This window comes from Chamaea fasciata, unplaced genomic scaffold, assembly GCF_029207755.1.
Source record: "Chamaea fasciata isolate MVZ Bird 193981 ecotype frontalis unplaced genomic scaffold, bChaFas1.0.hap1 SCAF_7, whole genome shotgun sequence".
Classification (NCBI taxonomy): domain Eukaryota; kingdom Metazoa; phylum Chordata; class Aves; order Passeriformes; family Sylviidae; genus Chamaea; species Chamaea fasciata.
In genome coordinates, this window is record NW_027094092.1 from 47,293,517 (window position 1) to 47,310,230 (window position 16,714).

At 42.4% G+C, this 16,714-nt stretch overlaps 1 protein-coding gene across 1 annotated transcript in view; it reads right to left on the bottom strand.

The window, feature by feature from the left end:
- The window catches only part of ITPK1 (inositol-tetrakisphosphate 1-kinase), a 143,814-nt gene that overhangs the window by 6,656 nt on the left and 120,444 nt on the right, over window positions 1–16,714 (bottom strand). The window contains exons 6-10 of the mRNA XM_066188700.1: window positions 14,580–14,678; window positions 12,637–12,677; window positions 8,934–9,099; window positions 6,732–6,799; window positions 5,107–5,269 (exon numbers count right to left, since the gene is read on the bottom strand). Of these exons, the coding sequence (XP_066044797.1) occupies window positions 5,107–5,269; window positions 6,732–6,799; window positions 8,934–9,099; window positions 12,637–12,677; window positions 14,580–14,678 (537 nt within the window). The remainder of the gene's footprint in view (window positions 1–5,106; window positions 5,270–6,731; window positions 6,800–8,933; window positions 9,100–12,636; window positions 12,678–14,579; window positions 14,679–16,714) is intronic.

A 16,714-nucleotide genomic window follows, 5' to 3' on the forward strand; every position in this document is an offset into this window, starting at 1 on the left:
AAAGAGCTGATAATAAAACTGATTAAGAAAGTGTTTTCTCCATGACATCATTTTAAGTGACAGCAGAAGCAGATTAGCATAAAGGGGAACAAAGACTCTTACAATAGAAGTATTATTTCAATGAGAAAAATAATTGCTTTTCAAATTTGCTGCTTCTTTTCCCTCCCAAGTATATATAAGTGTATGTAATTTCAGGTATATTCTGTCATTTGTTGCCAAGTCCAGGTTTTTCCTTAAGTTACAAACTCTCTGGTATAATGTTGCTCTTTTCCATACCATTTCTAGGTTTACTATGGCAAGTAGCTCTAATACAGAGCTTTCTTGAGGGTCTGGACCCTCTCCAGAATTTGCCCAGCAATATCCTCAGTTAGGGAAACCTCAGAGGACAGCAGGGCTGGCTTTACACCCTACAGAAAAGGCAGCTTCCCACTGAGCAAGAAGCGATGTGATGCTTGTCTAACCTAACCTAACTTGACAATTGAAAAGTGTTTGCTGCTATGTCTGAAAAAAACACCTGAGGGAAACATCTATCAATGATACAATATTTGATAGAAACATCAACCATTTGTTTCAGTGCTGAAACCACCTTTCTGCATGTTCTGTTAAGTGATTCCAGACAATTTACAATGCAGCTTAAAAACAACTTGCCTGGTTAAAACAGTTGCTCAGATACCAGCAGACATGACATTTTTGGTGACACAAAGGATGGCAGGTGTACAGAGCTTCAGGGTCTATTTTAAACACTGTGCTATGGGTACAATTTCCTGAAACGGATCTTAACTGCTACTGCATAACCTAAAATTGTTATCAGTTTGCCTTAGTATTTAAAAGTGACATATGACATTCAGTGTTATTTAATGGGATAGGCTGATTGTTTTAAAACATCTATAGAAGTATTCTGGAAGTGACCTGGTATTAATACAGGAGATTGAAGCAGTAAGTTGAAAAGATCCATGTGAATAACACACATTCACACAGCAGCACATGAGCACAACCAGAGACCACAAAGTCAATGGATACTTTAAAACACTTTTAGTGATGTAATCACTGGGCGGAAGACTTCCTCAGATCCATAATTAATTCAATTTTAATTTCCATTCTCCTGTAAAGACCAACTTCCTTACGCAATAAAAAACCACCTTCCTGGAAAACATGAAGTAAGACTATAATTTCACCTATAATAAATGTGGGGATTTTATGGTGTATTTATACGCCATATGTCAACCAATTAACTCTTATTTAGGCTGCTACATTACTTTGGATTTTATTGTACTTGGCCCCAGTTCCCCTAGATACTTAACAGTTCACACAAAACATCAGCAATGTGAGACAACAGCTCACAGTTTTCCTTTCTCAGAGGCTCTTGAAGGGATTCACCAAACAAAACTCTCAGTTCAAACCACCAGGTTTCCCAGTGCCCCACATGATAATCCACTGGTCAGCAGGGGTCAACTGGGACTCCGAGGGCTGGCCATGGGAGTCACAACAGGATCTCCACCCCTTGGACAGAAGTGCTTGTTACGCTTTCTTGCTTATGTAAAAGCCATGGGATTAGCCTTCAAATCTACTCAAGAGTGCTTCAAACACCCCAGGAATAAGCCATCTCCATAGTAACAGCTTTAATATTCAGCAACAAGATCCATAGTACCCCAGAGTGTTCCTGTCTGCTCACTGGAAACAAACTAGCTTTGTAGGAGGGCACCTGGCAAACTCACAAAGAAGTTGCTTTAAATATTTAAAAGGAATAAGATGGCCACTTATTCTGTCCTGAAATCAGCAGATGTTAGTGAAAGGAAGCTGTATGTAACAGGCAGGCTCTGTCTGTGCAAGCCCTCTGCACACTGGGTGGAAACACCAAAGTAATTCTGCCCGGTCACTCAGAAGAAACTTCACAAACTTGGAAAAAGGAAATATAAGGAAGGGAGGAAGAGAATCAGCTGTCTCAGCTCTTGGTTTACAGGACACCTGGGAAGGCTGCAAACTGTGGGTATTGCCTCACTTAATTCACCTACGGCTCCTGTAGTCTTCTCAAACTAATCAGTTGTGGGACACCACTGTGCTGCAATGATAACAAAATCAAGAAGTGCAGATTAAATTACACCTTCAGAAACTACTGGCAGTGAATTTGGGATTCGTGTCACACAGGGAAATCAGTGGGAGGATCTAACTTCTGCATGCCTAAAACATAACTTTCACAAATCCTGCTCCAGCAGGTGCTATCCTAGCACTGCCCACTCAAAACAATTTTGGAAATGTCTGTCTACAAGATGCCTGAATTTTGCTATACTGAGAACAGTCTCCAGAGTCCTCTGGCTGAGCATGGATAGGAAAGATGTCCACTCAGCAATGCATCTGAAAACCAGTGCCCACCTCTGTGAGCTTCAGTGGAGGCAAGAAATGGCTATGAGCATATTTAAGCTAGCATTACAGATGCTACCTGCCTGATTTTTCTCCCTGATCTAGCACACTCCGCTTTTCTGCATCTTCGCCTGGTCAGAGAGAAACGGATTGCCCATATCCTGCATTTACAGCAATGTTTTTACACACACAAAATGCACATTCAGATTTGATGCTCCCAGCTACCATGCAGATTCACCAGAGCCAGCAGTTCACCTGCATGGTGATAGCCTGCAGCTGCTGGGACTGGGTGAGCTCAGCCACAACCACAGCACAGCAGGCTACCTAGAACCTTTTCTCTCACTTATCTGAGGTCAGACAAACATAACTCCCACATGCTACGTGACTGTGCCTACAGTTCAATATCTCAGCTTGCAACCACTGCTAAATATAGTACCAGTAGTTTCCCACAGAACAAAATACACAATAGGCCTTTCAGACATTTATCTTTAAAATCTTTTTGAAGAGTTGCTCGTGCTAATGGAGCAGGAAACAGACAACACCCTCCTACAGGTACACCTGCTCTCAATCCTATCATTAAACTCATCCCAGATGACATCCATGGAGTGGCAGATTCAAATGAGCTTCAAGCCTGGTAAACACAGAAGACAGCACATAAGAAAGGCAGCAAGCCTCTAGGCAGCTGGACAAGGCTTTGGTCAGGCTTGGCCCCAAGCCATGGCTTGAGTTCCATGGAAAAGGCTGTGAATACTCTTTTAAAGTGCATCTCTTCCCCTCCCTTTTCCAAAGCAGTGGTGCAGAGATAATACCCTGGAGGGTTGGCTCCAGTTTGGCTCTACTGCAACTCTTGAAGGCTAAGATGATTAGAGGAAGAAGAGCAAGAGAGGGCACTTCCTGGGACTGCACTGAGCTAGGAACAGGGAGATCCCGCTGCTGATGCAGCCCACTGGTGACTCTTTTGAGGTGGGCTGAGTTTGAACTTCTCACTAGCAAGGTGCTGGCTCCATCAATGATGTCAGTCATTGTAACTCTTCAGCTTTTAATCCCACAGGCCCTTGGAGGGAAATGCAGTTACCTGTGCTGAACATGCTTTTGAGCAACAGAGTATTCTGTGCTGAAATGTAACTTTGCTTGTGTTTCATTTTACCCGGTTGCTTCCTCTCTGACCTCAACAGACCTTGAGAACAGGGCTCATCTCAGTTATGCTACCTTTTACAAATTTCAAGCCAGTTCTTTCTGTCCCCTGCTTTCTTTTCTGCATGTCTGGGCCCTGCTGCTATCCTCTAGTTTTTCACCAACTAGTCTTCAACCTATCCCATGGTGATAAAGTCAGTTACCATCACAACCCACATGTTCACCACCAATAAACTGCTGTGTGAGACACAATGTAGATCAGCACATAAGAAACTGCCCTGCGCTCTCAATTCTCCTGCAAGGACTAAAACACTATTAATTTGAAGACCCTTCAAAGACCAATTACTGTGCAGACTGAAACACAGGACCTAGGCTCAATATTGAAAACTATTGCCTTAGGGTAGAAGTACACCAGAGCAGTTCTGCAAACTTAAGTGACAACAAGAACACATTGGTCCTCTCTAAATATATGTTTGCCACATTGCTGTTCCCCAGTGTGGATTTTTCAACATTTCAAGAAATGGATTCAATTTCAGTCTGTTCAAAGTACCAAATCCAAAATAATACTTGAAAAAAATCACTCAAAACTGAAAACATGAAGCACCAAACCAAAATGCAGGATACAGGACTGCAAAAGAATGTCCTGTATCACTGACTTCAAAACCCAATGTCTGAAATATAATCCTATTCATAAAACTGATATGGCTCCATCTAACACCCAGTTCAGGTTGTTTCACTGTTCTGGGCAGAAGAGTGTTTTCACAGGTCTGCAAATTGCGTAACACCATGCGGTAGAACCATGCTGGGAAGTGACCTGAGAATAGCGGAGCTGAGTTTTAAGAGGATGCCAGTCACTGTGGAGAGAGACAGACAAGGCACTACAAGGCAGTGGGAATGAGGACCTGATTTGAAAAACTGAAGAGATTGGGAGCTCAGGACAAGACATCTAGATGCAAAGACACCACATCCATATTGAAAATTTAAAGTCTTCAATGGCAGGTTAAAGAAACTACACAACAGCCTGTGTAAGTCTCTGGAAACAAACACTCCCATTCAGGTGATAAGAGGAGATTCCCAGAGTGAAAAACACCGTGCAAATCAGCATCAAATGAGATGATGTATTCTTTCCCTGGGTTAGACTACTGAATTTAGCACAAGTGACAGACCATAACTGCCTCACCCTTATTCACACTTACAACTCCTTTTAACAACTGTAGTGATCAAGGAGCCTGTTTAGTTGTTTCCAAGACAATATGTTGCACTTAAAAAGTGGAGAATTTAGTATTCTTTTCATTTCAGAATGAGGGCTAGGCCCATAAAAGCTGGGTCACAGCACACAGTCCCACACTACAGTTCTTGAGTTTCCATTTGCATAGGAGGGCACAAAAGCTATGTTACAACTGGTCACTAAAACTTGACTGTATTTCCTAAGAGCTGATACTTCAGTTGCAAATTCCGTATCTAGATTAGGATTCTTCCCTTCCCAGACTGAGCTGTATTTGATCTCAGAACCATCTGGTTGCTGCTGTCCCACCACCAGCGTGGGAAGCAGTGGCATGAGATAACAGCAGTAAAACTCTCTCCACAAAGCAGGAGTGGAAAGGCCTTTCTTACCTGGGAATGCATTTATATCAATTACTGCATGCTGCCCAGTCTGATTGTTAATGATGATATCAATTCCAAAGAGGGAAACTCCCAGAGCTTGCCGCAGTGCTTTAGAGATTTCCCGGATGACGTCGTCATTTGGCCGCTCAAATACTCCTTCAATTTTATCCAGCTGGAATGGAAAAAGACACATTACTAAGGGACTCGCCAACAGCCTTTTTAGTGGAAAGACTGATTTTCAGAAGTTTCCAGGTGCATATCCACCAAATCTAATTGCAGAGAACCAGTGGCATGAAACCAAGAAAGACACCAAAGGGAAACTGCTTTCATAATTCAAAATCCTTCTTAAATTGGAAATTCATCTGCTTTAAAGCATCTAGTTCTTCCTCTTCATACTGGTGCAGCTATAGAAGCAAAGCAGTGTAGGAATGAACGGAGAATCAGACTCATTATTTTGAGTACTAGATCTACACCTTAAAAAACATACAGGTGGCCTATTTAATCATGTGCTACAGAAGTTCTGGCTATCATTATTATTTCAGTGTAGATCAAGGTCTGTGCTAAAGGGCTGATAGGACAAACTTCTGCTGTTAGTTTAATCTTAGCCATACAATACAACTCAGCTGATACCTTAAGGGCATAGCATACCTTTTATGTGGGTTTTCGTGTAGAAATTATTTTGTAAGTGTTCATTAAAATGAGTGACTCAGGTTACCTATGACTGGAGGATGCAATCTCTTTCACTTTTTAAACAACATGTTACACAGCAGAAGTATACTGTTAGGCCTACAGAAGCATGACTGGAATATGTATTTGTATGAGTGAGATGGCAGGTAAGCCACAGGAGCACACTCTAAGTCTGAAAGTAAATTTTTAGTAATGGCTTCTCCCTCAACATAACCACAAAAGGAGTTATGACTAGCACAATTACAGTTTTAATATTTAGCATGCCTACAAAATTCAAAATCAAATATGAAACTAGAAGAGCTTGTGAAACAAAAAAGAATCCCAAGACTCAAGAGATTGAAAGGACCCAGTGCTGTAAAGTGACTTTCTAAGTAGCCGAGTGCCCAAGAACTTGTTAGGATTCGTACGTCCAAATCTCATTAAAATGGCTGGTAATGCTAGCATGAAACTGTGCAGTGTGCTGGCACTGCTGATCTCAAAGGACACCCAGGAATGGTCCCATGGTCACAGCTCGGGCATGCTCACATGGCAGACAAATACTGGCCCTCTGTGGCCTTGTGCCAACACAATTTCTATGTTTTAATTTTCACTGTTTGTCTTTCCTCACAGAACTGAGTCCTAGAAGAATAATTTATGCTTTTTAATCTCTCTGGACAGGAAAAAGCCAGGTGTTTGCATTCAGAACCCCCATCTTCCCTTTGCCTAGATTAGCCCTGAGTAGTTTGGGAAGCAGCACATCCCTGCTACAAGTTCTTCCTCACCGGAGCTCGGTAAGGAAAACCAGAGGGGGACACAGTCATGCTGGTTCGTGGTACCAAACAGACCTCAGCCTGCAACACAGAAGCAGACAGCTTGTGAAAGAGAGTCACTAGCTACCAACACTTCCACAAGAAAGGATTAAATAGGTTTCCAGCTGCCCTACAGGGAAAAAGACCAAGTGTACTTACCGCTGTTAAGACAGACGAGGACTCTGGTTTGGAAACATTGTGGCTATTGAAAAATATTGATTCTCTGTCTGCAATTAAAAACAGGTTGTAAATAACTTTATCCCAGATTTTAATTTCCAAAGGAATAGTGCACGGAACAGTAGGTGGCAGTGCAGCCCCATGAATCTCGTCCTGGTCTCAACCATTCACCCCAGCCACAGGGCTCTCCTGCCTGCTGGCACTTGGCTGCCTGCACAGACAGATCACCCACGGTTCTCGGACCACAGATAAACAGAGCTGCACACTGGGTAAACAGAAATCAGTTTTCCTTCCTTCACCAGAGCAAATTCACCAAGTTCGGTCAGAAAATGAAGTTAATTTTTACTAATGTGCCATACTCAAAGTGACAGTTCCAAGAGGAAGGTGCGTGACAGAAGGGAAAAGTTGCAATCACTGCAGGTGGTAAGCTGGTAGCACCCCGGGTACAGGGAGAGCCCTGTGAACCTGGGCAGGGCATGGTGGAGACACTCTGAGGTGACAGAAACCACTAACAAAACACAGTGGAAACCATGGGCAGAATTACACCAGCACCTCCCACCCTGCTTTCTCTGTGATGAAGGTTTTACTGGCTGAAAGAAATCCCCCACTATGTCTCCCTTTAGGATTCCCATCACAGCAGACTGATGGTATCACAGAGACAACCTGCATGGAACACCTGGACCTAAGTCTCAGCATGCAGGTGGCAAGAGTATTTCTGCTATGCAAAACATAGCATAACTATGACTGGACATTCAAGAGCAGCCTCAGGGCCACATACAGTAAAGACAGGAAAGATGTGAAAAGCAAATCCATGTCCACTCTGCAGTCTGACCACTAAAAGACTTCTTGTCTTTCCTCTTGTTTAGAAATATCTTGCACTTTCAGACACTCAGCTCTTTCAGTGTCTCACAGCCACCAGCTCTGCTTAACCATCAGATCTGCCAGGTCAGGTTCCTGTGGCACAGCCTCCTCAAACCCTCCCAATGTGGGTAAGAGAGAGAGAGAGAGAGACTTACCCTCATCTGCCAACCAAACCTATTTTTATGTGGACTTCCAGACAACTTTCAAGTCTTACACTAACAGATGAGGCATTAGCTAAGGCATTTTTAGAAAGATGTCTTAAAATGTTCCCTTCCAGCAAAAGTATAGACCAACCGTCTTAACAGTTTATACGAACTAGGATTCTGGCCTACTTAATTTGATCAGGACATTGAGCAGACCTAAATGTAAATACAGGCACACATAGCTACAGACAAGAACTTCTACCAGCATCCTACTACACCTATACTAACTATACTAAAAGTACGTATTTGTGTTTGAAATGCAGTGGTGAGCATACATGGACACACTAGGATTAGCAGAAAACACTAAGAAAAGTGACAAAAAATTGGCATTTGTTCATTCATCTCCTTTAGTTTGATCCCATCCTCACTTCCTGGATTTGTCCAGTTGCTATCAGATAATGCTTGCTCCCATCTATGTGCTGCTAATTTTTTTATGCTTTTGGTGGGCCACAGAATGCGGTTCTCTGCAAAGGAGCTTTTTTCCATAAAGGAAATCTAAGTAACCTTTAACAAAAACCCTTCAAGTGTTGCTCTCCAATGACATACAGAAGAATCACTCTCCTCACTGACAAATCCATTCCTCCTTCTCCCCAACACAACTGATATCTACAAACCAAAGGACAATTCCCACCAAGATTTTCAACACTGGGCCTCACATGAAGAGGGATGTTCATTTAGTGGAGAGCACAAGTGATCTTTAATTTAAAACACATACATATTCAAGGTAAAAATAGGGAGAGGAAGGGCTGAAATGATGGAATCCAGGAAATTCTCTCCAAAGCACATTTATAAACAAACTCCGGAACAAATGACACATGAACTTACTGTGAAAGGAGAGAACTTCTCTCCCTCTCTCCCTTTCCACATGACATAAAACAGTGTCTAACAGGTAAGACTCAGGTTACCATTGCATAAATATTTACTATATGAATACCATTCAAACATATTCCAGAGTAGGTGAGTTATCTCCCTTCCTATTGAAATAATACAGAAGAGGAAACATGGTATGTCCAAACCAGCTGCCTTCACTTCAGCAGTTTTTTCACAGATATTTTCTTTGGAGATGTTTACTGCTGAGGCTGCAAGAACACATATTTTCTTTTAAATCAGTACAGTGTACCTGAGATGCCTGCAGAGAAGTTCTTTAAGGATGGTCTTTTCACCACGGTGTAGGATTCCCCGACCACGAAAACTTTATAGAGCACAGCATTGTGATTGATGAAGCTCTGAATGACACAAGGGGGGCGAACAGCTTTGAGGCCTTCCTGGTTGAAGATGATCGCCATCTGGAAGCACACACACACATACATGGTTGTGCACAAGGCTGGCAAAAATTTCACGCTTACCCACTCCTGACAAGCAACAAGGGAGAACACCTACTGGTGGATATATATTGACCATGTGCAAATTCCTTCTGCACATCTTGTTCTATTTCATTATGCTTCATTTAACTGACACACAGCTCTGCAAACACTACTGGCAGTGAAGCTTTCATTTTCAATCAACATTTTCTTTGCAGCTCTTTGCAATTTCATTTGCTGCCTTTAGTTGGGAAGCTACTGCAACTGCAGGTACAGTGAAAAGGTAAAACATCTGACTAACACAAATGACCGAGTTTGTATTGAATACAAGCCTGTATCATGAGAACTACAGAAGGAACAGTTCTGTGCACTAACTACACAAATTCTTCCCCACAGCTCTATTTCCCCGATTTGGTTCAGCCCAGTTGCAACAGACTAAGCACCAGAGCTTCACCCACACCATCAGAGGACATTTCTCAGACTCCAGCAGTCTTACTGCTAACAAATACTGGCCTATCAATTTTCCTGCTTGGTTTCACCCCATTACACCAAACAGATAGTCCTCTTGAAGGCATTGGAATAAATATGCCAAGAAGGAAGGCATTTATTGGGCCTTATGAATGATCAAATAACTGTCTGCACACATGCACAGTAACTCAGTAGATTAACATTTTCTGAGTTCAAGTTAATGCGTGCATTCACTACCTACTTGCAGCTGATATTCTTGCTGTCTCTATTACACAGCAAGGAGTGAATCTGTGAGTGGTAACAACCTGTACAAGAGATTTCTCTAACAGACAGAATCATCCATCAAGATGATTCACAGCAACAACATCATACCTCATTTGTCTCTTACTGGTGGCAAGAAACATTATACTCTTTCTCCTCTTGTGTGGATTGTTGGCATTATAGTGTCTACAACATCACACTGGCAAGAACTGTGCTATTCCTGTAGTGTTCTGTTCCCCTATTAGTTAACTGATTCCCACAAATAAACGTAAGATGAACACATTCAGCCTGTTTTAGAAGTGTGGAAAGCCAGAGTTTATCTTCTCAGCACAGCACTGATCTAGACTACTGGAAGCTATGTGAAGCCTCTTGTCTGCAAAGCTCTGTGCTGGCAGCCCCATGGACTAGCACACAACCCATATAACTCCCGTGGTGTTGTGTTACGCTGGTTCACTGCGATGTCTCATGGTTTTTAACATGCATGAATAGAGCTCCAAGAATCTGCTTGCAGGGTGCAGTTGCTCTTTGTCATCCAGCACAGACCTGCTGTGTCTGGCAGTAACGTGGGTACAATACTTGATATCATAATTTCCAAATAGCATTTCTCATTATAAATGCAGAGGTCTTTTGAAGGCAAAACAAAACATTTGCACCAGGAATTTTTACTGACAACGTCCATAAGGAATTCAGTCTCATAAAACATAGTCATTCTCTGCCTTTCCCTTCTTGTCTGCTCAAATGCTCAGAAAAAAGAATTCCGGATACGTTTCTTCAGGCTATGGGTCTCTCATGACAGCTTTACCAAAGATTAGTTATGTTCTGACTTGCTGGCAGCCAGGAAGCACAACTTCCAGCCACCACCTCTGTTCAAGTTTTACAAACTTGGTGCTGGCAAACTAGGGGTCAAGAGCTGAGTAGCTGAGGCCACCGCTAGTGCAGAGGCCATGTAGAACTAGGGACACCACAGAAAGGGTGACACCACCTCAGCTTAACAACAGCATGTACTCACAGGAGAAAAGTGGAGTCTGCCAGCCTCACCTGGCAAACTCACACACCAACTCCCAACTCACACACCAAACTTAAACTCAAGCCTGCACCTTCAGCTGTCCGTGTCAGTCAGTACCTGAACTTTCTTAACAGCCATCTTAGGAAGAAAAGCAGTTTTCTGGTCAGTGCTCTAATTTTAGTGTCAGCTCTGCACTGGAAATAGATCCTCAAAAAATGGATTTACCAAAAGCCAGACAGGAGTCATTAATAAAACAGACAACAAATTTTTGTTTCTAGACCTATGCTCCATCTTTTAGACAGACTGTACTGTAAACCAGGTATTTATCCTATGCTTCCTTTGTAATTATTGACCACGAGCAATTCCAAAACAGTTCCACTCTAATCATAAATAGTTTTGGATCACTCCTGAGAACTCGGCAGCTCCAAAAGTGATTACTACTACTAATACTATGTAAAGTAGTATGCAAGACTTCAGGTTTTGTTCCAGGGGTCCTACTAAACTCCACTCATAAGTTCCTGTGATAAAGTGCAGACTCTGGCCATATTTTAGTCCAATTTTTGCTCTGGCAGGAGGCTTAGATTTGTCTGCACTGTATGAAAGAAGATCAAAGAAAGATTCACCAGGGAAATAAAGTCCAAGCCTAACTGGACAAGTATGGAGAGGTTCATGCATTTCACTTTGCAGTTGCAGAGGAACTCTTGACAGAAAAATCAGCAGGAAAATTGGAGTCTTAAATTCATTAAAAATCCATTCCCCAAGTGCTCTCAGGAATGACAGCAAAAATTTATAGCAGCTGCTCCAGCAAACTAACAGGACTGTCTGTTGGCTTGTGAAATAAGTCAAGGTAAGGCCTGTCTGAAAAGTCTCACTGCATTTTTAATAGGAAGAACTGGTCAGTCAAGATTTCAGCCATAGCCATTCTGCTCATCTAGATTTACAATTTACTTCAAGGCCTTCAGCTCTCAGACATTGCAGCAATGTCTCATAGTGCACATTTCAAGAGCAGTTGGGAAACCTGGACTGATGGCCATGTTGTTAACAAAGGAAGCTAGGAGTTAGGAGAGCCAGCAGCAAGGCCTGCATTCTCCAAACTGATCTGCAGGAAGCAGGAAGGCAGGAAGCACAAATGGAAAAGAATTAAAACAGGACTCAACTCACTTAAATTTAGAGGAAGCTAGTCTCATAGGTAATGCACTCCTTCCAGGAATATACAACCATTTTAGCTGCAATTGCCTTACAGGAAGGCAGGTACGTTCTACCAGTCCTGTTCTCCCCACAGACCCCACTGTGTTATTACAACTGAACATTGCCTGGAAACCATCTCTATTTGTTACTCCCTTCCCCGCTCAAGGGAAGAAGCCAGCTGCTCCATCTGTAGCACAAACCCACTTCTCAGCTGTACCACACAGATATTGGGAAAGTAACTTCCTGGGATGGAAACTTTATTTAGCATCCTCTTACCAAAGGAGAGACTGAAGGAGACTTCTTGCAGACAAAGCTGACTGGAGACTACAAACTTCTAGAAGCAACAATATATTAGAAGCTAGAAACTGCTAAAAATAACTTGCATGACAGGAGGTTCAATTTAACTTCATTTCAGATTTTTGAAAAAATAACGGTGCAATTAAACATGACGGAGAGGTGGCGAAGGAAAGTTGTTTGGGCACAGCCCTCATTCTATCCACTACAGGACTGGAAATCACCAGCCAAACCACCACAGGGGGAGTGGGGGACAGGACATGACTGGAAGCAGAGGAATAATACTGCAAAAATTTTTAACTCACCTCATGAGAGTTGGTTCCATGGGCCACTCTGGTTTTACAAACTGGGTAAATAAAAAATAAAAAACAAAAAAACAATTCACCACTGAAACAGAACACACAAACCCTTTATAATCCTGTTCCCACTCACACACGCAAACACTGGAGTCCACCAGAACAAGGCACTGACTGTAACAGACACCAGTGACAGACTTTGCTTGGACAGTGTCCTCAATCACTGCAAAGCTTGGCTTGCTCCAAGCTCTACTCTCTCAATTCCTCCCTGCAACTAAGGTGCAAGCACAGACCTTTATTAGGACTGGACAGAATTGCAAAGCAACAGCTAAGAAGTTAGTACTAGTACTAGGGTTGCCATCCTGTCTATCAGAGAGCATTTTCACAACTGCATAGTCTTTTTTCTGAGGCTAAAGCTACTTTACAGGTACCACTAAACACCGCTGTCCTTAAAACAAAGGAACTGGGATACAGTCGAAACCAACTTATTTTCTTACCTCCCTGTTTTCAGGGAAGAGCAGGAAATGTAATGAGCTGAACCAGACTAAAATATAACTTATTTTTCACAAGCAACCATAGAAGGTGACAGAAAAAGGCAGAAAGTGTAGCAGTTTTTCTTTCTTCTTCACATTTATCTGCTCTCTATATCCTGACTCTCACCCTCATTCTGATTAAGAGGAAGAGTAAAACCAGTAAGAGGAAAGAAACAACATGCTACTCCTACTATGAGGCCAGAGAAGAGCTGAAGACCCTAGGACCCACACAATGACTAGAGCTGATGTTACTTATGTGTTAAGCAGAGGAGATGAAAACTTTCAAGTAGTGAGGGGGTGGATAGGACAAGACTTCTTTGTAAGTTGTTGAAAGAATTAAATTGCCAGGCAAGAGGACAGAGAGCTATGAAAGGGAGATAAACTGCACTACAGTCCAAAATAACTTGGTAACTTGAAATTTTAGAAAGTGGTTTATGATGTCTCACAGACATGCTCTGGAGAGCTGGACCATTTTTAAGAAAAAATAAAAATAGAGACAGGAAAATGAAAAAACACTCCCAGAATACCAAGGTATATTAATTTTCAGGGCTATTTTCTAATTTCATTATCATTTAGTGGGCTTGATTCAGATCTCCAGAATATATGCTGCTGACTACTGAGGGCAAGTCAGTCTGTACTGAGGGCACAATGCGAAGAGGAGGGCAAAGCCATTCAGTGGGATTTAAAGAACTGCTTCACAATCTATCTTCAGGAGACCTGCCTCATTTGGGAGAGCGATGGCAGGGAGGGCAAAACATGCTTTGTCCACGCGACTTTACCTCTGAACCTTACAAATGAGGCAAGCACCAAGGGAACAAACATCGACTAACGATCCTGCTCACTTTATACTGCAAGGAATCAAATAAAGGAACCAGTTAAAGCCCAGGCTCCACAATGAAACTTGCTACAAAGCACAAACAGTTCATAGCAGCTGTTTGAGCTGTGGGCCCTTGGAGTCTGTTATCTGTGTTAACCCTCTTTCTTTTTATCCTCTAAGATTGTATTTTCCTAGACCAGGGAAAGGGAGAGGTGGGTGAAAAAAGAGGACAGTCAGCAAGGCAGTGATTTTCTCCAGAAAAATAATGAATGCAGCTGGCAGGAGAAACATATTGCACAAGTTCAGGGCAAGAGGCTAACTTTGTTAGGACTATTGGCATTTCCTAGGAATGCATGTTTACTGTAGCGAAGTGTTGAAAGTAAGGAACATCAATAAAAGGCAAAGTAAAAGCTGATAGGGAGGGGGTTTGTTTCACATTCCAAGCAGACTGCCTCAGAGCATTTATTTCAGGAAGGTTTTAATATCCTTGATACTTCTGGCAGTGAAACGCACACTCCTACAATGTTGGCTATGTTTTGGTGGGGTGCATGTGCAGTATTTAGAACCTACTAGAAGCACCAAAGAAAAGCCCATGTACATACTGAATGGGAATGCCAGTCCATTCTTCTCTATAAGCTGCAAGGTATCTTCTCCACAGGCACTTGTCAGCTCCATAAAGGGCGGTGAACAGATCCTCTCATCTGCAAGAAAATAAAGAGACTCAAATGAAGATGAGGGGTTTAGCTCCTCAGCTGCATCATTACCAGCTCTCTCCATACTAACTGCTTCTTGACAGTCAGCTTTTATTAAAGCACCAAAAAGGACTGTAAGCCACACCTGAATTTGGGTTTCTGGAAACATTTCAGGAGATGAAAGGCTCAATTTTCAGACAATCTAAATGGCAATATAAAACCAGTATTTTCACAGGCAGCAAAAATGATCACCTGGTTAGGAACCCATAGCTGCACAAGACTGAGCCAGTGAGGTGAAAAGCCATTGCGATCTTAGCTCTTAACTTTATACCTTCAAGCATAATTTTCCACAGCATTTTACAAAAAGCAGAATGGTTTGCAAATGTGACTACAACAGGCAATCTCACAAAGCCACATCTCCTGTGGGGCTCCTCAGTGGCAGATTCCAGTGTGTATTTACTTCAGACAGGGTGCCAGAACATTCTGGTGTTCACTGGGATGGCTCTGCCATGAAAGCAGTGTTCATTTGGTCTGGCAAAGCCAACCAGAGCCCTGCTGAGACACCACCATGTCAAGACTGCTCAGCAAGCTCCAGATAAAGAGAAGAATCATGGGAACTAGGGTAAAATTTAACAGAGTAGGTCTGTTCCAGAGTTTCTGATAGTGTTGTGCTTGTTCACACACTGGGGTTGCAGGAAGGCTGGTGTCAAAAACCAGCCCTCTTAGTGATTCGGTAAGCTGACTTGCTCTAGAATGCACTTCCTGTTCACTGCAGGAGAACTGAGATTCCCCTGGGAATGCAGCAGGAAAGGCAGAAACCACTGTAGGACTCATAGAACTTGCACTTAAGTAGCTTAAGAGGCCTGGGCTGCAATTTCAAGTGTACAGAGAACCTTGGCTTCAGCCATAGCTCTGAGACAGGTCAGCAGGCCCACAGGTTTTCAGACAAAAGCTGTGTGCACATTGACTACATTGACTAAGTCAAATCAAGGACATGACACAAGTATGACCGACTATTTAAATTATCTCCTCAGTGAGCGCAGCCTTAAAAACGTTCTACTTTCATGGAGTTTGTGGCCAGGAGCCACAAATGAGTTATAACTTGAGTTAGCTGCACAGTACTGAACACAATTCAGAACGGGTCTGCCAAGACTCGCTTTTCAGACTTATTTCAAGAGAAACAGGATGACACCCTCCTCCAAGAAGCAACTGGAGACAACCACAAATGGTGGGAGCAACCGCATCTGGCAAACTCAAGTCACAGGTTTATATCAACCAGCAACTTGTCTTGAAAATAAGCGAAACATGGCTGAATCCAAACAGGTGGAGGCCATGCTGTGCAGATGGTGCAGAAACTGAAAAGTGCATGTGAACTAAAACCCCAGCAAAGCTAAACATAACTCATGAGACAGCCACGCATTCAGAAATCCCTTTATAAACATTGTTTAGATTAATACTTTTCACTTCATTTTAAGTATATATATAAAGAAAACAGGAATCACTGAAAGTAACAGAGATGTGAAACTCTCTATATTTTGGTACACCTATCTCAATACCTCTCCAAACTTTTGGAATATCTGAGAACTCTGTTCATTAGCAGTGTTGTCACTACAAGAAGTTTTCTGAGAAAAGGCTATTTTCATACATTCTAAAAGGAGCAGAAAGATTGATGCTTTGAGGTCAACCTCTACAAAACTAAACGAAACATCCCAGATTTCAAAGCTTTCAATTTGCTGCTATGAAAACAGAAAGTAGCATCCAAAAGTGACAGGTACTGTAATATTTACAAGCCTTTGCCAGAGTGAAAGTTCCTTAGTTGGATGAATTTAGGGAATAAGATTTAGTTTACAGATACTTGGGAACAACTTTGGCTTGGCAGCTCTCCCACCCACATGTTTCAGGCTCACAAATAACTTTGCCTTCAGAGTGCAGATGCAGAGGAACGTATGGTTCCATCCCACTTCCCTCTGTTTCTCTCTCATGCAAACAGGAATGGAAGACAGGGAGGATTCAGTGATTCTGCTCACTACATTACACTTGCATGG